The sequence below is a fragment of the Durotheca rogersii genome, assembly GCF_024521655.1.
Source record: "Durotheca rogersii strain YMJ 92031201 chromosome Unknown GGS23scaffold_6, whole genome shotgun sequence".
In the NCBI taxonomy this organism is placed as follows: Eukaryota; Fungi; Ascomycota; class Sordariomycetes; order Xylariales; family Xylariaceae; genus Durotheca; species Durotheca rogersii.
In genome coordinates this window covers 966,862-990,134 of record NW_026251237.1, presented here as the reverse complement: position 1 = coordinate 990,134, position 23,273 = coordinate 966,862, and the positions used below count along the sequence as shown (strand labels likewise).

The 23,273-nt window shown below is 51.7% G+C and overlaps 8 protein-coding genes across 8 annotated transcripts; 6 read left to right on the top strand and 2 right to left on the bottom strand.

Moving 5' to 3' along the window:
• Positions 1-920: 920 nt before the first annotated feature.
• On the top strand, positions 921-1,736 carry GGS23DRAFT_595405 (uncharacterized protein; the record flags this gene model as incomplete). The annotated part of the gene is made up of 1 exon (XM_051518303.1): positions 921-1,736. The coding sequence occupies one exon, from the start codon at positions 921-923 to the stop codon at positions 1,734-1,736; it is 816 nt and encodes a 271-aa protein (XP_051373404.1).
• Positions 1,737-2,594: 858 nt separating this feature from the next.
• Positions 2,595-5,273, bottom strand: GGS23DRAFT_459575 (uracil phosphoribosyltransferase-domain-containing protein). The gene has a single exon (XM_051514100.1). It carries the CDS (start codon positions 5,053-5,055, stop codon positions 2,980-2,982), a length of 2,076 nt encoding a protein of 691 aa, XP_051373403.1. The 5' UTR covers positions 5,056-5,273; the 3' UTR covers positions 2,595-2,979.
• Positions 5,274-6,936: 1,663 nt separating this feature from the next.
• Positions 6,937-8,361, top strand: GGS23DRAFT_459506 (uncharacterized protein). Its single transcript, XM_051514098.1, has 2 exons — positions 6,937-7,499; positions 7,559-8,361. The coding sequence occupies exons 1-2, from the start codon at positions 7,030-7,032 to the stop codon at positions 8,181-8,183; spliced, it is 1,095 nt and encodes a 364-aa protein (XP_051373402.1). The 5' UTR covers positions 6,937-7,029; the 3' UTR covers positions 8,184-8,361.
• On the top strand, positions 8,362-10,169 carry GGS23DRAFT_459532 (uncharacterized protein). The gene is made up of 3 exons (XM_051514099.1): positions 8,362-8,752; positions 8,804-8,922; positions 8,973-10,169. The coding sequence occupies exons 1-3, from the start codon at positions 8,539-8,541 to the stop codon at positions 9,861-9,863; spliced, it is 1,224 nt and encodes a 407-aa protein (XP_051373401.1). The 5' UTR covers positions 8,362-8,538; the 3' UTR covers positions 9,864-10,169.
• Positions 10,170-10,567: 398 nt separating this feature from the next.
• On the bottom strand, positions 10,568-12,034 carry GGS23DRAFT_561419 (NUDIX hydrolase domain-like protein). The gene has a single exon (XM_051515948.1). It carries the CDS (start codon positions 11,622-11,624, stop codon positions 11,127-11,129), a length of 498 nt encoding a protein of 165 aa, XP_051373400.1. The 5' UTR covers positions 11,625-12,034; the 3' UTR covers positions 10,568-11,126.
• Positions 12,035-12,879: 845 nt separating this feature from the next.
• GGS23DRAFT_561414 (uncharacterized protein) lies at positions 12,880-15,386 on the top strand. Its single transcript, XM_051515947.1, has 5 exons — positions 12,880-13,146; positions 13,217-13,430; positions 13,489-13,607; positions 13,680-14,649; positions 14,707-15,386. The coding sequence occupies exons 1-5, from the start codon at positions 12,906-12,908 to the stop codon at positions 15,005-15,007; spliced, it is 1,845 nt and encodes a 614-aa protein (XP_051373399.1). The 5' UTR covers positions 12,880-12,905; the 3' UTR covers positions 15,008-15,386.
• Positions 15,387-16,550: 1,164 nt separating this feature from the next.
• GGS23DRAFT_595400 (uncharacterized protein) lies at positions 16,551-17,044 on the top strand (the record flags this gene model as incomplete). The annotated part of the gene is made up of 3 exons (XM_051518302.1): positions 16,551-16,562; positions 16,631-16,740; positions 16,798-17,044. 3 exons carry the CDS (start codon positions 16,551-16,553, stop codon positions 17,042-17,044), a joined length of 369 nt encoding a protein of 122 aa, XP_051373398.1.
• A 461-nt stretch (positions 17,045-17,505) lies between these two features.
• On the top strand, positions 17,506-19,027 carry GGS23DRAFT_561410 (uncharacterized protein). Its single transcript, XM_051515946.1, has one exon. It carries the CDS (start codon positions 18,047-18,049, stop codon positions 18,599-18,601), a length of 555 nt encoding a protein of 184 aa, XP_051373397.1. The 5' UTR covers positions 17,506-18,046; the 3' UTR covers positions 18,602-19,027.
• The last annotated feature ends 4,246 nt before the right edge of the window (positions 19,028-23,273 follow it).

The window sequence follows — 23,273 nt, the reverse complement described above, 5'->3', positions numbered from 1 at the left end:
CTCGTGCTGTCTTCGTGCCGTGCCTCTCCCCTCTTACAGATCCCCCCGTAGAAGCTGGTCGTCTCCACCGGGTCCTTAAACCACTATAGAGCCACAGAAGGGGAGGGTAAGAGGTGGACAAGGACGTGGCCGGTGCAGCACATCAGGTGGAAGAGGAATCTTTAAGCAGGGCCTCCAGCCAAAGTCGATGTCTGGGTCTCGCGGATAATTCGCATCCAGCCTAATTGCGGCTCGTCCGATACAGCATGCCCTGGCCGATACACCGCCAGAATCACGACCTGCTAGTCCCTGCCTCGGCGACAATACTACGGCCCATATCGACCAATACCGCGGAGTGTTCCCCGACGGCAACCTAGGCCCCCGCACGCTCCCGCTGATGCTGTGCATATAGGTAATTAATGTTGGAACATCAATCCATCACGTAGGTACGACCATAGGATCTGGAGAGCTCGGGATCCTGTCTGCTCTGCCATAAATAAGTTGGATATTTGTAAATGGATAGTTGAGGTGGGGCGGAGAGTGGTCAGGTTCCTGACTGTTAGACTGGCGGTTGGGTCGGCGACGACCAGTGAAATCCCTGGTGTTGTACCTAGGTAATCTGTTTTTCTTTCTTTTTTAATGTCTAGAGGTACCCAGTAATATCCCACTTAGGCTTATAATGCTTAGCTCACACCTCCTTACATGCATATCTACGTGCGCCTCACTATATGCAGTTTCCCTCACGCAGTTTCGATCACCTATTGCCCTCTTCCCATGCAGGCTTTCAGCCTCGTTTGACCCTTTTCCTGGCGTTTGACATAGACCAGTATTCTGTTCAATACAGTAACAATTACTGCCGCGGTTTACGACTTCAATATAGGTGCATGAACCACAGAATCTCGCAGAAAATCCACGTCATCCGACAACCACACGAGCCTCAGATGGCCCTGAAAATTGCCGCCTCGACACTGCAGCGTATCGTATCGAATGTCGAGGTCGAGCGCAAGTTCAACATACCACCGAAGCTCGCGTCTCTCCTCTTGAACTCCAATGGGAAGAGGTGGCCACCGCTACGACGGCTACGACGACGTTCCCGGACTATTAGCCTAGAAGAAGTTGACTTTGTCGCACTAAGGCAATCGGGACAGCTTATCCGCGACACGTACTACGACATGGAGGACGGCCATCTTAGCAAACTAGGCCTATGGGTCCGGCAACGCTGCATCAATGTTTTACCAAGCGATGGCAGCTCCGGCCAGGCGCAATGGAACGCCAAGGTGCGGCTCGCGGGTCATTTTAACAACTCGCAATTTGTCGAGGTTGACGGCAAGGAGAACGTCTCGGACGAGGTGCTGCGCATCACCGGGTCTCAGACCAGGCTTGAGGACTTGCAGGTGGTCTCGGATCTGCAGACACGCCGGATATCGTGGCTGATAATACGGCTAATGGGTACCAATACGACGCCTTCGGCGAAAATGACTGTGGTCCTGGACGCGGTTACGGAGGCCGAGGCTATGGGAAAGGGAAAGGACGCTTTCGCCCACGCCATCGGAGAGGTGGAACTTTTCCAAACAGTCGTAACCGAAGGGAAAGACAACGACGAGCACGAGGCGTATAGGAAAGAGGTCTCAGCGCAGCGGATGGAGGAGCTGGAGGCATTCATGCTCCAGCATCGAGAACTATTCCCCACCAGTCCAGAGCCGGTCGGCAAACTCTCAGCGTATTATACGTGGAAGGCCAACCGTAGTCAGCCTTGAGCACGCCAGACTTCGTGTATAGAGGCTCGATGGGGGGCAGCCTACTCCTACGATTCATAATAATTTAGGTACGTACCGCGGATGTTAAGGGATTTGAGATCTGATCCGGTGGGACGTATACCGGGACGAACAGGATACAAACCAAATAGGCTTCGAGATTCACCCCTCTATTTCGTCTGACCCTTGAATCGGTCGCTTGCTATACCTCCCTCGTGCTCCTTTATCCACCACATAAATATACGTGATGGTGAACCCTAAACAAGATAGGTACAACGCCTCCATCGGCCAGCTTATACTCGCAGCCGCCCCCCGGCAAGAGAGATGGATGATTCGCTTACCAGTTCCGGCCGGAGTAGGTGCCGTATTATATGCTCTCCTTCTCCCCCCCCTTGACTTTATATACACCCTAGTAAGGATTGAGTTTTCAGGATGAAGGAAGATCCCGTGGCCCGTTGAGGAAGGCCAAGCCACCATAGTTAAAACTATTAACTAGCTGTTAACAAGACCAGCCAGTCCGAAGAGAGCTCGCTTCTGGCACAGTTCGGCGAGCATATGACTGCCCCATAAACTAACCTTGACACATTGGCAACAATACTCAGTATACTACCTGCATATGAGTATCAACAGTGCACCTGGGTGTGGTGAGTAGCAAGTGTAGGCAACCCGACAAGCCAAGCGGTGCTAAAGAACAAATCGAAACAACCTGGGAGAGAGAATGGGATCTGGCATCTGCGCGGAACACAGCAACACCGCTCTATGCGTGCTCAACAGCAGAGTAAGTAACCCAGACGAGGCTTTTACTGTCCGGAACAAGAGAGTGGGGTGGGACTACATGGGATGCTCTAGAGAGCACCAGGGAGCATACTCTTGGGGGCGCAGACGGCGATCGTCACGTAGAAAGCCGCAAGCTTCGGAGCTACTGACGGGTTAATCATGCGTTAAGCGGGTGGGCAGTGGTTATACTATTTGGCGGCTAGTTCTAATACTCATACGGGATGCCATAATTTTCCTAGTTGGTTTCTCGATCAACTGTCAATGGCACCCCGCCACACCACTTGCTCAACGCGGGATCAACCCATCCCTGCACTCCGAAACTTCTCTGCCAGCTGCACACGTAAATCCCCCATCCTGAACCGCTCAGATAAGCACCATTCGATGTTTGATTGCCTTAATTAGTCATTGTACTTTATGCCGCCACCCGTTCTAAAGTCCATCTCGGAGCAGGCGAGCCTTTCTTCCGTTATTACAAGAGATGTGTTGTGTTGTAGAGACGATTTCCCGTGTCAGTGCCGCCGCTTCCAGTGAACTTGTTGTCGGAGATGCGCAAGGCCACGAGCTCGAGCCCTGCCTCGCAGGCGTATTCGTAGACGAGGCCGCCTCGCGAGACGGACCGGTTCTGAACGACGCCGGCCACCGCCACGATGCGGGCCGTTGGGCATAAGCCTCGCACGTGTCTTGCGAACTCGACGATCGACTTGCCGCTATTGATGACGGAATCGACAAGAATGATGTTGGATATGTCCTGCACGTGCTGGTGCCCGATGTCATGGGGCCGACTTGCGTGGACGAAACGGGCCAAGGGGAAGGCCTCGTTGACACCGAGGGCCATAGCTTCTCCACCACGCATCAGCGGCACGATGAGGGTCTTCTGCTCGCTACGCAATCGGTAGCCGCTGGTGGTATTCCCTTGGACATGCCGAATGGGGTATTCTTCAATCCCGATGACTTCGGTTAGAAACTCGGTCGCCAGATACCAACCAACGTCCTGGTGGGATTTTCTAAGGCGGGGGCCAGAAATTGTGCCATCGCGCATAGGCGTCATCAATAGTTGCGCCGATCTTCTTGTTGTAGCATGGTCGAATCGAAGCCCGGGACTCGATTTACCGTGCCCGTCTGAGACGATAGAACGGATAAACTCTGGAACGGATAGGTCGATTAAGGGAAGTTTGTCGATGTCCAGCCGCGGCGGCACGTTGTTCGGTACTAACATCTGACGAGCTTGGAGACCGCCGCGGCTCACAGCTTCCAGCAAGGCGGCATCCATAGACTTGCTTCGCGATCCCTCTTCACCAACCACCACGACAGCCTTGTCCGCTTGAGACAGCATCGGCACGTCCAAGGGGCTGTCTCCAAAAGCCCACACGCATAACTTATAAGCCACTTGGAGATGGCGGATCAAGGAAGCCTTGACTTCTGGCGTGACGACGCAACCGTCTGCGACACGTCCTCCGCCGATGACTTTCACCCCGGCCAGACCTGCCCTCGCGAGGATCTTATCCCATACGCGGCCCAGCCCGCACGTCACAACCACGGCGCAAACCTGGTTCTGCTCCTCAACTGCTCGCAAAAGTGAGGCGAATTCCGACCGCAGAGTCACGGCTGATGCGACTTTCTCACAGACCAAATCAAACTCTTCCTCGGAGAACGTCTCCTCGTAAAGTAAGGCCGCCTGCCGAAAACCGCTGTAGGAGTACCCAAGGCGGCTGCTAAATAACCTTTTCAGCGCCTCGTCCTCGGTAGTCGTTGGATAGATTTCTGAAGCTATCTTCCAAAAGAGACTGCCTGTGTCCTCGGCCGCCAGCGTCTTGTCTCCGTCCAGCACTAGCATCGTGTGCAGCGGGCGGTTAGCGCCGGCAAGTATGCCATCCAGCTTTGAGATGACGCGGGAAAGGTTCAGCTGTTCCGTATGACATTGAATGTCATGGAGCAACGCTGCGACAGTGTGGAGAAGTCCTGACTCGGACGAGACTAGTGAGAACAGTATGCCGTTGTCGCGGCACAGTTGACGCAACCGAAGCTTCTCCGCTTCCTGCCACCTGTGCAAGTGTCCGACTGAAACCCGCGAGCGGCTCCTCTTGGTGTCACCCGACCGCCGCCTCCAGACAACATCGGGGTTGATGTTCAGGTACAGAATGTGCGTGTACCTCTCCATATCATTCTGTGTATACACCATCTCCCCAGTAGTGTCGCCTTCGTTCCAAAACATGAAGTGGCCGGCAACCACTCCCACACGGCCTGTGGCAGCGCAGCCCTCTGCGATGGAGTCGATGGCGAGTTGGCGCCACCTAAGCTTTTCTTGTTCCGTTGCTTTCTGGAAAGCAACGAGACCGCCTGGAGTAAGAGAGCTGATCACTTCGGAACCCTCGTAGAACTCGAAGAGGCATGTGTCAAGCTCTTTCTTGAGTTGAGCCAAGAGATACGACTTTCCGCACCCTGGAACCCCGTAAAGGCCGACAATTACTGGCTTGGGGGTGGAGGAGGGTGGGGATTGCGAGTCTACCGGCACGCTGCCGTTAGGAAGGTCTGCTGAGGGCGGCATAATATGTGACGACTTCTCGTTATTTCCGAATAATACGAAGGTGCCCTCCCGGGAGGAAGGAAAAACAAGAGGATGAAGAACCTCTGAATATGGTGCTAAGAAGTCTGAAGCCGGGATTGAGAGGACCGAGAGTAAGTTAGATGCTGTTGGGCTCTGCGATAAATGCTGGTATTAACTAAGATGATGCCGAGTAGCAATTTGGCGAATTTATCTTGCTCAGTAATTCGATCACGTCGTAGGTTGAAGATAGAGGCAAGGCTCCATGGAGTAAGCCTTGTGCCTGGCGGCTTACATAGCATGTCGGGTGTTGGCGTCGATAAACCGCCTGGAAGCTTGTTGCCGTAGGACGGACTGATTCTGGTCCAACTGTCTTAGCCCGCGATGAGCCGAATGAGCCCATCGCTATATAGGACTGGTTTCACCGGCCAATAGTGATAATGCTAGCGACCATTCCTCGCTCTCGAGTTGCATGCGGCAAGGTGATCGTTCGCCATCACACTCCTGGAAGCACTGACAGGCCTCATCACAGGCCTCCAACCGTGCGACCCTTCCGCAGCAACGAATCTGCCTCGCAACGACGTCTCCGATTAATAAAGTCGTTCTATATCAGTGCGACACAGGCTGCTAAGGCAGCAGCGTCAACCACTATCATCACGGTTTCGAGATCGGCTGCGTAAAGAGCGCCAGGGCACTTATGATTGCTTCCTTGCCTGAGCGCTACCCCGCTCGGCTTACCGCCAGGTCGTTGCGTACGCATACATGGCTACGTCGTGCTGGGCGTGTTTCCGGTTGGATGCTTTGCTCTGCCCCCCCCCCCCCCCCCCCCCCTCCTCCCCCCCCTTCCCCTCATCACGACATAGCACGGGGCGTGAGGCGTTGAATCCGAGCAAGAGCAGGCAGAGTTGGGTTATGGGTGTAGAACAGCCCAGGCGCGTCGGTAGCAGAATTCAGCGGGGTTTGGCCATTGTCCTCGTAACAGTAGGGGGGTAATCGCTGGCGTTGTCGGAGGCAAGACATGGCCCGGCCGACTTGAGATTGTCCTAGTGACGTGTTGGAGGCTGACAGAAACCCGGCGGAGACTCCCCCGGGAGAGGCTTAGCAGCGGCAAGCAATCCCTGGTGCATTACCGCCGAGACAAACAGGACACTGCCGGAGAACAGCCAGCACCCGGTTGGACAAACAGAGAAGGGGACGGCGACAGATAGGTAGGTAGGTAGGTATCAAGAAGGAGGTTACGAGCTTCGGAGTGCGTGGCGGGAGTTGTGAGGATGGACGGGTTGGGGGCTGTCTGCGGGCTGTCTGCGGGCTATCTGCAGCATTCCCTGGTGGCCATTGCTGTACCATTCCCTTTCGGGAGGTTTCGTGCTGTGCCGGCCACGAAACCCTCGACTTGGTATGGCGTCGAGAGCCTCGCGTGCGTTCGCCGATAGCGATACAACTCTGATATGCATCTGTGCGTCTGACGTTGTAACCCAGAAGCACCTAGGTATATTATTCGGCTGTCATCCTACCTACCTAGGTGTATAAGCCTAGATTAACCGTTTACGAGTCGTAGAGCGCAGGCTTCTACGTCTTGCGCAACATCCCAATTCGAGTTCAGCCATAGGCTCGAACAGCGAGGGGTCCCGAGAAGACGCATCAATCTTAGCTGTCCGGTCCTAGGCAATTAAGCACAGGTACTTGGGTATTGTTGTATTCATTTCTGGGCGTATCGCCCTTGATGTCGTGACAGGTATGTTTCGGCCAAATAGGTATATATGAAAAAGCCACGCGTATTCGCGAATGGGCATGTAAGTCAGTCCATCATTTAGGTAAGCGACCGTGGGCTCGTCGATCCAGATGTCGCCTGCACCGGCATTCCAATTAAACCTAGCCAGGTATACTACAGCCCTTCTTCCCTACTCACACAACCCTGCCTACTCAAACACCTCTCCATGGATTCAATTCATTTGTGCAACTGCAAGCACCCCCATCATGCCAATGGAGGACCTTTTGAGATTTGTCCCTTCTCGCGCCGCTGTACTGACCATATCCCCTGTCGTAAATCAGAAATTCTTTAAGCGAAATCCAGGCCTTACGGAGCAGATCTGCCTCGAACAGGCCGCCCAAGTCCTTGGCTGCCCCGCCAGCAGCATCCTTCCTGCAGCTATCCAGGGCGCAAGCAGTTTCACTGTAGCTAAATCCGACGCCCGCCCCGGCGACTCGGGCATCGTCCAGTTCCGCGACCTTTCGTCCCAGCTAAGCAGAGACACCATCGCCCTAGCCCGCAGGACCTACGGGGGCGTGGTTCCCAATTGCGATGCGGTCACGTGCGGGCTCAGCGACAAGGCGCACATCTATCTCATGACGCTCGCCAGCGGTATCGCCTTCAGCGCGGCCCAGAGGGACCTCTACCAGGACGACGGCGCCGAGCGGCTGATGGTCACCGTCGCGAACTTTGCCTCGTCTGTGCCTCCCTTTCCCCCCCGAGTCACAGCTTGATTTTTAGCTAACTACATCACAGTTTCATCGCGTCCTCGCTGTCGACCACGCGGCAGAACACCGACGACGCCGCCCTTACGCAGGCGTACGAAAAGCTAGCCGCGTGGGAGGCCGCCCTCCCCGCGCGGTTCCAGCCCAAGCTCGCTGAGTTGCGGGCGCGGCTGCCCGTTATCTTCGGGCGGGAATTCCCGCAGGTGCTGAACCACGCGGACCTGGTGGAGATGAACATACAAGTCGATGACGCGTCGGGCGGCATCACCGGCATTATCGACTGGGAAAATGCCAGTTACGGCGCATTTGGCATCGCGCTCGCATCGCTTGAGGTATTCCTTGGTATCTGCAGCGGCGAGGGGGTATGGATCTGGCACCCCCAACAGAACCGCCTCCGCGCCGTCTTCTACAAGACTCTCTGCGCGGAGCTTGACCGTCATCCCCAGGCGGGCCACCTGGGCGCGGACGACGTCGAGGCCGCGAGGGTGTTTGGGCTCTTTGTCATGTACGGGTCCTGGGCTACTGCGCGGCCCGACGGCCATGACGACGGCGCCGCGCTAGCTGCTGCGTGCCTCGAGGCGGGCCTGGGGGAGGGGACCACCGCCCAACCTTTTTTCCAGCAGCATTGGGGCATTGACCGCGGTGGCCACGGGTAGGTGAAGGGGCTGATCCGAGGTCTCATCCATGCAGTAGAGACGTCGTCCGCTGGGCCACTTTGTGAGCGATTTGCCGTCACAGAGCAAGAGATAGTGCCTTACGGTGAGGAGCGACTCATAGCGGCAATCGAGAAGCTCATAGATGCGAAAGGCGCGCCAAACAACCCGTCTTCGGAAAAGCCTCTACCGGATAGCCCTCTGACTCCAGCTTCTAATCATGAGGTGCTAGAGCTACACGTCGCTAAGGAGGCGGTCACAGAAGTTGAGGAGAACTTGCCTTCAGCTTCCGCCCATCCGACGCTTTCTGGTAGCCCCGTTCTTACCCCAGGACTGTCTGAGACTCTCCAACCGGTCAATGGCAACGATACTGTTGCAGAGGCTCTCTGGCAAGGATACAAGGAGATCAAGGAAGTGTCCGTATCCCGACCTGCACAGAATATGTAGACTGGCCGCTCACCGTTGCAGTTGGAATGAGAAAGCGTATGAATACCAAATCGTGGAACCAGCGAAACAATTTGGTGAACTAGGCGAATTGGACGGATACATTTTCGTCGTTCGCCAGAGAGTCGGTCAGTACTTTCTCTCCACAGTACCCGTATTTGCTCACAAAAGCAATGCAGATAAGAGGACTCAGGAAATATTTTCTTATGTTGACATCAAGTCGACCCCGTTACGAGATGCCTTACGAGTCGTGTTTGAGCACGTTCGGCATATCGACCTGAGGAGCAACAAGCCTTCTGTGAGACATCTTTTTGTTCATGGAGAATTGAAGTTTTAACGCTTCTATAGATACCACAAAACATACTTTTCAACGTCCTGCCCGAGCTCAGATCATACCAACAACATTCTACTCTGGACAATCGAACGAGCAGCCACTTGGATGAGCTTATTAAGTTCACCGAGAGGACGTACACTGACACAAGCTGTCACGTCCAGTCGCTCCTGGCGCATGGCGAGATCACGTACGATCTACTCTGGTCGCTCTTTAAACCAAACAGCCTCTTGTTCACGACTTGTTCCGGGACACGCAAGCCGCGGTGTGTCAGACACGTTTGCGGCGAAGAGAAGAAAAATATGTACGGAGCGAAATACTGGAGTCTGGACTGTCGATATAATGACTTTGATGGCAAGGAATTCGGGGAAGTCTCCATCGAAGTCATGGTTCCAAAATTTCATGGATTGAAGCCAATACACGAGTTGGAAGCCTTCCCGATTCAATATCATCCTCACTTTGACGAGGTTAAATCTGAACTTATCGACTGCGGGAAACGGTTCGTTTCCCTAAGAGGCGCCCACCATCGTCACTGCAAAGGAGCAGCATTTTTCTTGAGCAAGGGGGAGCCGGTTGAGCTGCACGTTGACAGCCGAGTAATGATCGATACAGAATCCTTCAAGGAGGCAAATCCCACCTATCGCGGCCCAAAGATCAATGGTGCAGCGACACAGCGAGCCGTCAGCATCTCTTTCTTCACGTGGGGGTCCAGATTTGGCGATGAAAATGACAGGAATAATGAGACCAACGAGAGCACGGAGTGTGGCAGGAGGGGTTGGACCGATGAGACCGACGAGAGCTACGAAGAGGAACCGACCGATCCGAGTCCTACACCAGAAAGGCATGGTGAGGACCAAAAAGATATGACAGAAGAAGCCGTGATGCTATGCTGTCCGACCGCAAAGTAAACCTCGAAAGGAGGCTTCTGATTGGATAAGAACAGAGGGTCATGTAGGTTATATAGGGCGAAATGGAGGAATCAGAAATCGGAACCCCCAACATCGACACGGATATTACATGTGGGCGTAGCGGAGGAACATCAACCGGTTTCGCCGGGCGGACAAGTCGGTAGGCTCGCTGAAGCCGAGGCACCACCCACGTAATAAACCATGTGGCTCGCAAGCCAACGATCTCCCGCGCTAGGGTGTTATCTCATATAGGTAGTTGCATAGGCAGTAGGTATGTTTCATTGTCGCGTGCTTTTTGCGTTACCCGACTGGATCGTATTGGTGACTCGAGTCGCCGTGTGTCTGCCTTGTGTATACCTGTGGCTGGATTTGTTTCGGTTTAATGCCAAACGCGTTTTTGACAAGTCATATTAAATAATCAACATGACTCATTAACAACGAACCTGGGGGATAGAGTACTTTTGCTGTTGCGCCTGGCGAATGCTCGTCTCGTCAACCCCCAGCTGGCCACGCCACCCCTCGCCGCTTTTGCTCGGGCATTTGCAGGACATCGTCAGGGAGGTGGCTGAAATTCGTTTAGACTGAATAGGTAGTGCTCTGAAGCCTGAAGTTCAGAAAATGAAAATTGTCAAGCTTTCGCAAGATAGATGCTCTGCACTATAGCCAGGCCAAAACTGGGACCACCAAGAAACCCATAAGTGTTTATCCGCTCATCTTGAGAATCTACTCGAAAAGCCCGGTTTATGGCCGCATCTGTTACAGGTCAGCCCCGGTAAAGGGCACCGGCAACCCTGACGTTGCCGGGCCAACACAAGACCCCTGCGGTCTCGCACCTACTACCTAGAAGCAGCTGCAGCGGGAATCCCCTTTTTTTCCTCCTTCTCTCCTTAGCTTTGGATAGACAACCCCAGAGCCTCAAATCGTTGCCCAACCTTTGGCCAGCCCTTCACATAAAAAGGAGGTCCCACTGGGTCGAGAGTAAGAGGAGACGAGTAGATTGATAAAAGAAGAGCAACTACCTCACACGGATCACCAAGCAGAAGAGAGAATCCCGCCCTTTTGTGACCTATGTGTGATTGAAGCTCTTGGAGTGTGACAATCTAGGAAGGTTCTAGTCTACATTCCTGCGAGGTGGAATAATGGGCAAGTGAACCTAGGTCACATATGATCGATCACGTGACCTAACAAGATGGCTATGTCTTCTGGTGGTGCACACCGCCCGAAGAAATTGTCAGCCGGGCCAACCTGTCCGTCTCCCAGCCGCTATTTGGTGGCCTCTCTTAATAGATACAGGTCGCGCTCCTTGATGAATTGCCCGAGCGCTGATGTCGGTACCGCTGCCGCCATCTGTCTCTTGGCCTCGTCAACAGGCAGCCACAGGTGCTGCAGCTGGTCATCGACCTCCTCCTCCGTCAGGTTGGGGCGTCCTGCGTCGTCGACCAGGTCGGCGCAGTAGCAAAAGGACAGTTGGTGGAGGTTGTTGCGAAACTCCTCGGTGGTGGCGACGCAGCCGCGCTCGCGCACCCGGATCAAGGCCCCCGTCTCCTCTTGCATCTCGCGCTGCACCGCGACCAGATGGTCCTCGCCCGGGTCGATGCCGCCGCCCGGCAGCTTGTAGTAGTTGTCCCGCTTGGCATGGATGATGGCAATGTGGCCAGACGTGTTGAAGGCGACCACACGCACGGCCTGGCGCTCGACATACTGGACGCCTACCTCCTTGGCCCCGATCGTCTTCCGCTGAGGAGTTGTGATGTCGGCCATGTTGGGTGTTTGTTGTGGAGGTGACTAGGGGGGTTCTCGAAGCGGGCGTAAAGCGTTGCTGAAATGAGATTTCTAACAAAAGTTCCCGTGGGTCGGTACAAAGATCACTCTGAGGAATGTCGAAGGGGATTAGATACTAGGTTTCCTTTCAATTTATTATTCGAGAATTTATTATTTGAGAGTGTCACCAGACCCGTTTTAGGTATGTTGGTGTTGGTGCCTGGAAGTGCGCCACACAGCGCTTAGCGATTTCCGCCAATGCGCCTACGAAGTACCGTCGTTGAGTGCCAAACACGTAGCATGCTTGTGGCTTGTCCAACGTCCCAACAACCATAGCGGCTTGAAGCCATGCTGTCGCGACGAGCGATACGCTCAAAATTGGTAGCCAAGAGGAAGGTTCAACAGAGGGGCTTGAAGGGCTTCGAAAGTCTTGATTCTATAATCCTTTAAATCATGTACTTAAATGTAAGGATTAGCTAGACAACCTAGGTCATGGTCTTCACTCTCATATATAATGAATTAATTTCCTGAGGATACCCTCCTACTAGAAGGAGTGTATAGCTCCCGTGAATCTTTGCTAGTCGCAATCAATTCCCGGGCGAAGCCTCGAGGCTACGCATTTACAACCGGAAAGTCTTTAAAGACACCAAATGGACGGATTAGAATCATCTTTGCCTGTGATCGAAACAAACAACCTACCAATGGACCAATTAAGCGATTGTAGTATACGACTAGCCAGCGAACTGGCTGTAAGTTCTCTGTATTAGCAAAACAGTCATTGGATCGAATAACGTGTGTTTTAACCCGTCGACTTAACAAAAAAAATGCGTTATTCACAATCATCCACCAAGTAGTGACCCTTCTGGACATCCTGCATACCGTGTGATAGAACTGTCACATACAGCAAGAGGCCACTGAAACCCACTGTACTTTCTTTACATACCAATAAGATATCAAACGAACCATCTGTGCGCTAGCATCATGATCCTGTACGGAAGCAAAACTCCCGTTGGTCCTTTCTTATTTTGATAAATGACAAGCCTAGCCGGGTGGCCAGGGGCTGTGCGGCATACTACCCACACCAGGGCCGCCGCAGCTCAGGTTAAAGCAGCAGCAGCTCAGGGGCATGCACGCCTACGGAAATTGCTGAGACGACCATTCGCTAAGCGCATAGGACTGTTATGCAGTTCGGCAGCCTGCCCCGTATATATGCTGTCGAGCCAGAAACTGAGTAGCATTTCCATCTTTGCTGTAAATGGGCCATCGTCAGCTTGTGAACACATGTACACATTAGGCAGTAACCCGCCCAGGCTTTTCCGGATGGCGTCTGACGAAGGCATTCTGCGTGTAGAGAAGGCTCTTGGCTACTCGTTTAGAGTCAAGGACTATCTAAAACAAGCACTGGTAGCAGCTGGGGCTGATCCGATGTGGCCCGACGGCAATAGGAGGCTTGCCCAGGTCGGAATTACCGTTATAGATCTCGTCTCTCTCCAAAGAAGCTTCCGAGAAGGTGCTAGCCGAGGTAAGGACCATCATATGTCTAAGTCTCTACAGGAGCCCCGGGAATCACGCTCCTGCTAACACGGCTGAAGCATCGTCTCAAGCTTTCAGAACTGTTCAAAACAGTTTAAAATCTCTCGCAGCGATCGCGGCTCGCATGGGGATACAGGACTACATCACATACTCGACGCGTTCTGGGGCCAATGCTCCGAGCGTACTGGCCAAGTCGGTTTCGGCCCTTATTGGTGCTGTCTTTATGGATTCGTTTGATATGAAGGAGGTGGATCAAATGATCCAACGGTTAACGTCCGCCCCCCCTCGAGCTCAGACATCACGTCGTAATGGCTGACATGCAACGGGCTAGGGCCACGCAGAATCGGTGTAATGACACCCTGGTGTCACCTACATTAGACGTGACAGTACACTTCCCCGCGAGCCATCGGCAGGGGAGCCGCACCAGCGGGACCACCCAGCTTGAACTAGGTATGATACAGACTTCGACCCATTCGCAAAGACTAGAATCAGGGGTCGATTCCCGGCCTGATCGGACACTAGGCTTTAGCCAAAGCGACAACTACAACGCCTATGATGGCGGTGGATCCCGTGCTGAACCTTCCGAGAACGGCCTGGGTGCTTTCAGCCAAGGCTCGTATGATTTCCAAGGGAATCCGAGCATAGGAATTCGCCATTCCGCCAACAATTCCTACTCCCAGCAGCCGAGATTGCCACACCTACAGAATAACTACCCTGGACGTCTATTCGCCGCGGACCACTCGGATCGATCGTCCACCGCGGCGGCAGAGCATCGATACGACAATCCCCCCGATCAAATGGGTGGACTGGAGCCGGCCATACAGGGCGAAGGAGACACGCGGGAAGCAGACTCGGCCAGGGCCCAGGTCCCACCAAGCGAAGAACAGAATCCTCGCGTACTAAGCATAGTTGCCGCCCAACCTCTTCTGGGGTCAGCCAGCATCAGCCCTAGGCGGAACTCATCGGAGCGATCCCAGGCAATGGCTCAACACCTATTTAGTGCAAGTTCGGTTCTCGGTCTACGACGAATCATACGGAGTTGGCGAGAAAAGGGCACGGCGTTGCCACCTCTGTTAGCAACGTCCGTGTTGGAGAGATTGCAAGCGATCGCGACTCTCGACCAAAAAATAGCGTTTTTCCAGTTGCTGAGGCGGTATCAAATCTTGAGGTTGTACGAAGACGTAGGCGGCCACACCACAGGCACGGCGAGCAGAGAAGTGGTCATGACTTCGGCAAGCTTCACGCTGGAAAAACAAAAGCCTGGAAACCCTCTTCTACTTGCCGAGGCCGAGACTACGAAACTCATGATGCGCCAGATGGGATTGTCCGTCAGTCCCCAATCCCCGGGGTATAGGGGCACCTACAACAACATGAGTCGGCTGCGGAGGCTCGGCCGCCGCCTGCACCTGATGGTTAGGAGATTTGATATCGGAATCTTGGCGTTGCTAGACTTGAACTCAGAAAACGGCGAGTTTGGCAATGCAGATGCGAGGTGCGTCCTCGACGACAACCCGCTCAGGCGGGGCTGGCTGACAGTTTGCCGCACTAGGATCCTCCAGCTGTCGGATTCCGAGTTCCAGGAGGGCATCTCCCTTGTCGACCTGTCGCAGAGCGAGCACCCGCACCGCATCGCCAGGACGGCCGCGCGCATCGTAAACGCGCTCATTCGGGAGGACCCGGCTCGCGTCCCGCCTTTCCGGATCGAACTAGCCACACCCGAACAGATCATCAAGACCGCAGGCTCCGAACAATTATCGGATCTCTTCGATGACGAGTGGCGAGCCTCTCCAGATGCAACTTCTGTCGTTCATACCTGGACGTCGTCTTCGTCGCCGCCAACACTGGGCTAATGCGATTAGGATTTAGATACTACGTTATTACTCTATCAACTTCTTGGAGCGACGCAGCACAAGCCGTCCTGAAGGCGAATGGCACTACTGTTCCTCATATCGGTGGTGGTAGTTAGCAGGATTTCATTCATCATAGAATAACATAGTCCCCTGAATCAACTTGATGGGTTGACAATGTGACAACGTGTATTGTTTGATATACGGCTGAATTTATCGTTCAAGGCTTCTCATTGAAATTTCCAGCTAGGGGATCGTGTGTGATCTATAGTTAAGGCGCTACGACACTACTGTCGTGAAGAAAGTTATGAGCTTCAGGGCGACGGATGAGTTGATTAGGCGTTAACCAGATGTTATGCAGTGGTGATGTGGTTAGTGGGCGGTATACTCAGCCAACGACGAAGGGTGAGTACTCCTGACCTTGCGCATTCGCTCCTAAAGTAAGTGGTCACAATTGAAGGATGGAGGTTGCAAGTGGTTCTAGACTAATCGCAGATCCTACTTGATTATATTCGGCGTCTCTGTTCTTATGGGATCTAATCGCGCCCAGCCATGAGGTATTCCCTCTTCTTAGTCGTATCTTATTTAACTGATCAGTGGTACCTTGGCTCTTACTCTCCGGTAACCGATTGCAGTAAATAAAAGTGCCTATGGCTGTAGAATCTGAGTCGCCCAGGTTGGAAATCAAGCCATATTTAGTACCCCTGCGTTGATCCAGACACACAAGACCCCGCCCCCGGCTAGATTCGACTTGGACCACGATCAGTCCGCTCAAGAGCGTTGCCCATGTACGGAGGGGCCTATCAATGGAAAACCCGTCCTCAGAGTGGCGGTTGAGAACGGCGTTGTATGGCTCGCGGGTTTGCAGGAGCGATACAGGCTCGTCTTGTAGCAGTTTAGCTAGGATAAGTTGTTCATCGATGCTAGTGGCGGATGAAAGCTCGGAGACACTCTTGCATAAGACTCACCCACGAAGGAAATCGTTCCATAGCCAATTTTTAACCCGGATGCTCTTGAGAATAAGAAGCAAAAAGGCAGCGAGAATCCAGCTGTAAGTTGTAACGTTGAAGGGGCCCACATCGGAAATCCGTTCTCTGACTGTCACTCCAACTGCCACACTTCCACCAAGCAGTGTACAAACCAACATGAGTGCAGGATGTAAACCTTGCATTTTACCATCACCCCCTTCTCCTCAAATATCCACGATTTCATCCTGCCATTGACGCCGTCAAGCTCTAACTAGTGTTGTTGGATTCATTTCAAGGTAGTTTCGTCCTTCTTAGGTAATTGTGGACCGTCCCAGTGTGAATCAGGGATGAAGGCCAACGAACGATCAATTTCGGTGAGGCGTTTCTCTGAAAGGAGGTCGTTACGTCGCACGAGGGAATTTGAGAGGGATCCAGAATCATACGGCCCACGGCTTCTCTGTTCGGTGCTGTACTCCGTCGTGGTCAGACAGAAGAATGCGGTGTACTTGTTGTATGACCGGGGTTTGGCGGGATTTGCTCATCGCTCGCTAGGCATTTCAGTGAACGTCATCATTTCAATGAATGCTTCCGTAGAGTATATAGAAATTGGTAATGCTGCAATCAAAGGGATCATGATGGTAATGACGTTGCTCATTAGAGCGCCCGCCAGCAGCAGCCGTGGCACCCAAGAGATGCGAGACGCTCCAGGAATGATTTAGAGGCGGATATAAAGTCCCTCAACGACGACATCGGCGGCAAGGGTAAGAAGTGAGGCCACCAGCGTCTTTACGATTCCTAGTTCTGGACTGCCGATGCCGATATTAGCCACTTCCACCAACAGCGCCTAGGTATTATGGAGTTTCGCCTCCGGTTCCCGGAATACAAAGAAGCCAGCCGCGACAACGTGCCGGAAGGCGACCGGGATCATGCCGAACAGGCACGGAACCCGGAGCTGCAGATCTTGGCATATCGCCAAGTAGAAGACATGGCCGAGAAGCAGGCGACCAAGCTTCGAGAGAGCCGAACCGGGCTATCGGCTATCCTCTTCTCGCTCTTCACAAGCTCGCTATAAGGCCTCAATATCAAGGCCGGTGCAGGCCGCCGAAACACCAGCGATGAGTCCAACATAGTCCTGCCGATGAGGGAGAAGGATTGCCTAGCTTCATAGGAGGCCGCTTACGTTCCACACCGCACCCGCAACCGGCCCAAAAAATGCGTATTTAAGCGTGTTCGAAACAGCAGAATCTGACGATCCAAAGGCAGCCATGTGCAGAGCGGTGCATTGGATGGTGGTTGTGGTGTTGAGGGCCTGAATTGGTGGAGATGCACTTCTCCAACCGACGCAGCGCTATTAATACCTAGGTACTTCTGTCAGATTGGGGAACCTGCCGTGGACCATTTGAGAGATCACATGACAAAACGACGACGCAGGGGAAGCTGCCGCGGGGTCGTTTGTGACGTCACGTAACCCCCGTGACTGATCTGTGGAAAGCCCTCCTTCTCCCACACTTCGAAATTCATCATCTCCCACTACTTCAATCCTGTCACGTAGCAATTGGGCCAGACCTCATATGCCAGAATACTACAAGTCGTAGAATGTAGGCGTCTACGTTTTACGCCACAAATCAAAATTCATCATCTCACACAATCCAACTTCATCACCTTTCTCGCATCACGCAATCAACTCCATTACTTTCCTCACACTACCAACCGCAGTCGGCCAGCAGGTAGCCGGCGCGTCATGCATGCAATACCTGCGATGGATGGCGCCGAGAAAAGCGAGTCGGTAGGGGGTAATTCGTATTGTTCCTACCCAGCCCAGCTGCCGTCGGTCAGTACGTTTCACTAACGCATTTACGTAGCAGGTATCGAGGATGATATCATCGACATCGACGATGGGGCTGATGACGATCGTAACAATAACGAGCAATATCTCCCGTTTCGCAGCGTCCGGGATTTCTTCGCCCGGGTCGATGCTTGTACCGAGGAAACCTTTCTCGTCTTCTCCCCTGTCTCGGCAGCTAAATATGAAGCTGTCTTAAAATCCCGGCAGCGGCGAGGCCGAAAGTTCAGAATGGACTTCTGGGATGGGACAGAGCTTTGGGTCACAGCACGTTTATCCGGTGCACACGAAACACTCCATAAGTATCTCGACGATGAGGTTTTGATTCAAGTCTACAATATTGGGTTAAGGGACGATTGGAAGCCTGTGGGATCAACAACATTCTCTGCCAGTACTGGTAGCTCTGGTGGCGAAGGGGATTCAAGCCGCAAACCCACATCCCAACGAGGATCCCCGACAGAGCGGCCGACTCTTATCATCGAAGGAGGCTACTCTCAATCCATGGGAAAGCTGCGGCACAAGGCACGATGGTGGTTAGGGAACCATAATTTCGAAGTTGAGATCGTCTTGATCGCCAAATTTCTTCGTGCCAGCAAGACTATCCTGGTGGAGAAATGGGTTAGTATCCCGGCTCAGGCTCAGACTTCTCCCCCGAACGTCACAACCCGAGCCCGGCAGCAACGATCGAACATGCAGGGCCTGGTCCCTAGGGTTCAGGGCAGAACATGGAGCGGCTTGGCCGCTCACGTGCGATTCCTCCTCGTGGGGAAAAACCCTGCGCGATGAATTAACTAATTAATGACGCCCTGTCATGTCCTGATTGTATTTAATGGAAGTATTGAAGAGGAACAGCGTGGGCACGCTGTAGGGGAACCGGATGGGACAAGGGACAGCCCGGCTGCCGACAACTGGCCCAGTGCCGATCGAGCGAGATTACAGCTGTAAACTGTTGATCGGCCAGCTGTAAAGGCAGCTGGGAGTAATAGGAATGAGATGAGGGCTCTAGAAGGGCATGTAAGAAACGAGTGAATTCCTGTCTGTAGGTGATATCTACAGGATGAAGTGTGTACGATGAAAATACGAGTGCGAGACCCATATAAATACTCATCAAAATGCCTACGTGGCATAGTCCCACCGCACTACTACAGTATCGCTACACCGTAGTTAATGGAAGGCCCTGTAGTAGTCTTGCCGAGACGTTGCTAACACTCCGATGGATCGGACTCTTCGGATTAATATCACAATCCAGATGCCACCCTTGGAGGACGCCAAGCAAAGTGCTTGGTGGAAAACGCTTGATAGGTCACCGAGCACATCGCACCAAGCAAGGCACGAAGTACTTCCTGGACAGCAAATATATAGATAGGCTGGCTTAACCAGCAATGGAAGACTTGGACTAGCCAAGCCTGCTCCAAACCCTCTGAGTGTTCTGCTCTTACAAGACACACCCTGTATCCTACGCTAGTGGCAGTGGGGGTGGCAATAACGTACTGGCTAACAATGAGGTGTCTGTTATACGATGGACCAAGCGTTTTCCCATTTCTCTCGATAATTGAAAACTGGTTGAAGAGTTCTTACTAGTTTATCCGTTCTCATTATCTCAGACTTGTCTTAGGCTATTTGGTGTACCCAGAAGGTTATTCTCCCGGCCGAGAAGGCTTGGGATTATGTTAGTTAGGTACATAGCCTTCGGTTTAACCTGTGAGGTTTTGAGGTTCCCCTACCGTAGGGGCTAGTTGTAAATAGGTGGAAAGCTACCACGGCTGAGACCTAACTAACTTAACGACTAGGTAGGCCGAGAACCTGATCCTACTACGTCTTGGAGGTTGGGCGCCACATGTGATGGTGGTCAATGTGAGAGGCTAGTGTGTGGAGAAAGTGGTGGATCAGGTAGAAAATATGTGGAAGATGTGGTTGATTACTTTGGTCCATGTTGAGCCCTCAGTTTATACATGATTTGACCGGCCTTTAGCTTATCGTCTTACCACGTATGCCACCGAGTTCTGTGAACGCTAATGATCACAACGGCACCACTTCCAGCTGTGCTGACCGCCATTTACGTTACCTACAGGCGTTAGATATGATAACTTTAGTTTTTACGCCTCGTTGCACGTAACAGATAGGGGCTGCTTATGCTCCGCTAGCTTCTGCCACACACTCGTATCCACACACCGGTAGGTCGCATGGTAGCTAATAACAAAGCTGTCGGTGGTATAGTGCAACCCTAAGTCTATCCGGAAAGAAAATCCCTGGAGCTAAGATATACCCAGCGCTGACATTAAGTCAAATCAAGTCAAATCTGGCCCGTGATTTGATTTTTCTGACGATTCTGGGCCCAGATTTGAGTTGGTGGTTATACCGGTTTGTTTGGCTTATGGGTTTGACTTGCCACTGCTCGGATACGGTTATTCCAGGCCGCGTATACCAAAGAAGCAGATCCTACAGCCATACTCCGTAGATAAATTATATTCCTGCTTCTCGCTGCCAATTTTGCGTACATAGAATCTGTGAGAGGATATCGTCGCCGGTAGAGTGTCGTTGTGAGCCTATTATGAGCCTGGTGAGGCTGAAAGTACGCTTACATTCAGTGGCGCAAGGCGGTATTGGCAATATCTCAAGAGACATCTTCGAAAGACGGGGGAAATCCGACGCTTTGATTTCCCAACTAGGCCGGGTCGTCGACGGGGAGCACGGAGCCCCAGAGGCAGGCACTCGCCAACTTCGTTAACAACCTCACCGGTAACGGGGATATCGTACAAGTCATCTCCGAAGCCATTGGGTGTGCTGGCAAGTTGGGTGGGTTGTAAGTGGGCAGGTAGGAGCTTGATTTCTGCGTAGTGTTCGTCGAAATACGGTATACATTGCCGCTGGATCTATTGGACTCTATTTCGATTACTGCGATAGAATATTCACATCCACTTCAGCCTTCGTCCTAGGTACAGAATAAGAGCCTCCCAATAAACAGGTGCCTCATCCAGCATTTCCATATATTCCTCGAGCTTTTCTATGGCGTGTTTGAGGCTTGAGAAGGAGGAGAGGGACCTCGAGGTCATCGCGAAGTGGCGCTCCGGGCTCGATACGGGTATCTTGGGCAGGAGGCCCGGCCTTCATCTTCATTTGCGCCGAAGCAAAAGAGGTTGAGGAAACTGTTAATATACATAATTCTGAGAAATTATACAATATTTAGCAGGGGTAGAGAAAACATAGCCAACTTGCACATTTGGATCAGTGCGCAAAATGGAATTGTTGGCTTAGCTTTTTATAATATCCGGCAACGATAACAGACTCGGTGGACTTTCGAGTTATTAGAACGTCTGCCCGCAGGCGTGTGACTTCTGCGACAACTATCTAATTGCAACAGCAGCAGTGATATATAAGTCTTTGGTGGCCTAGATATACCTCAGTATATCATCTCAGGGACTTTCTCACACTGGCAGAAAGCGTCTGTGAGTATAAGGTTGAGGTCGATGAAGCCCGAGCCCAATATTGCCTACCTCGCTGCAGCTAGTATTCTACACATGAAAAGGGCGAAAATCCTCAATTCATCCACCCATCCTTTCGTAGGAAAAGTTGACAGCTCCCAGGGTACGCCTGATAGTTAATATGAGACAAAAACAGCTAGCGTTGGGAATTAGGAGGCACTTCAAAATTCCACGGAGCTATTCCTCTTAACCGTTCAAAACGATCGAGGAGGAATCAACGATTGTACTCTGTAGGTATTTCTGTGTCAGTACTATAAGATTGACAGGGAAAATTTGTCGTTAAACAGCAGGGTGGGGAAGAAGGTAGCACGGAATACAGTCAAGTAGGTGACTTCATAATCACGATAATATGAGGTGAGTATCCGCTATTCTAGGTCAACGATGGTTAGTTAATCAAGAATCGCCAGGCACTGGCCCAACCACCAGGCAAGGAGCTGGGAATAATAGGACGGAATAGAGTGATCAAATATATATTCGGGATACGTTCATCTACCAGAGGCCAGTTGGTAACACAACGTGACCCTACACAGACACCCCCCAGGTTCGCGGAGTGTAGCCTGGGGCCCGTTTTCTCCTGCCGTTCTCCTGCCATGGTATTTTTAGAAATTAATTTGTAGCATATATCTGGTTCTTTTCCATTACCTCTGCGTCGCCCTCGAGTAGGCTTCTGGAATGAGAAAGCTAAGCTAGACCCCCCCTCTACGGACCACCCCTTCGCGGACTACCTAAAAAACCCTTACTATTACTACTACTACGTAAGTAATTAAAGCTATTTAGACTACTAAAATTAATTGAAACCCTCCGATTACGGCGTTGCTACCCTGATATAGTCCTCCGCTTACGATCCCTCGTTTTTAGCCGGTTCCTACGCCGTTTCCTATTCGTTAGGTACCTCCTCGTCGCTTGCCTCGTCCTTATATACGATCCTTTCTCTTAACGACCTTTTTACTCGCCGTATATTAGCTATACGTACGAAGCGCTTACCTAGCGCCGGGAGGACCTTCCGACGGGTCTTAGGAGTACTTCTTTCGTTTTTTATTACCGCATACTTAACCTATATCTCCAGAGCCGCTATTTTACCCTAGTTACGATCCTAGCTACTACTAGCCTTCCGAATTAATAGCTTTAAAGCCGGGATTTCGGACCTAACCGTAATAAGTATCTCTTTTCGAAAGGCATTCCGTAATTCCTAATCGTTAGAAGGCGTTTTAATATACTTTAAAATTAATAATGTCGTAAAATTAGGTATTTTAGGTCGCGTAACCGATTCCGATGGTTCCGATTATATCCGAGGAATACCCTTATCCTTTAAAACTACGAATCTCGACGAGAGAGGCTTCTTACGATCCCGTAAAATAATCCTAAAGGTCTTTTAAGCGCTCTTAATATTTCGCGAAGTTATCGATTAAATCCTAATTAATCGGTATGCCTTTAAAATATCCGTTTTCGATAGGCATAAACTAAGAGCTACGTTTTAGCTTTCTTTAATAAGGTTTTTTAGCTTTCTTTTTAATAACCCGAATACTCTTACGTTTAAGACCTAAACGACGTAACTATAATAAAGCTAGTAAAAGACGAGCTATATCTTATTCTAAAGATAGCGTTAAAGGAAGTCGTCGTTAATATACGATTCGTAGCCGTCGTAAATTAAAACTACTTATATATTACCGAAACGGGCCCGAATATAAGGAATAAAGATATCTTAAAGCTAATATAACGTAATAACGTTATTAATTTATCCTTTAGGTAATACCCGAAACCGTTAATTCTTTTATAATTCGCGAATATCGTTAGGAAATTACTACGCTTAAACGTCGATACCCCTAAAAAGTATTACGGGAAGAAAAGGCCTTCCGCCGAAACCTATATACTTAAGAATAGTAATTTATTAGCCTTTTTCGACGCCTTTTTTAAGTATCCTTTAGGTATTAGTATCGGTAATTACCTAATAATTCCCGGTAACGCCTTTAGCGATA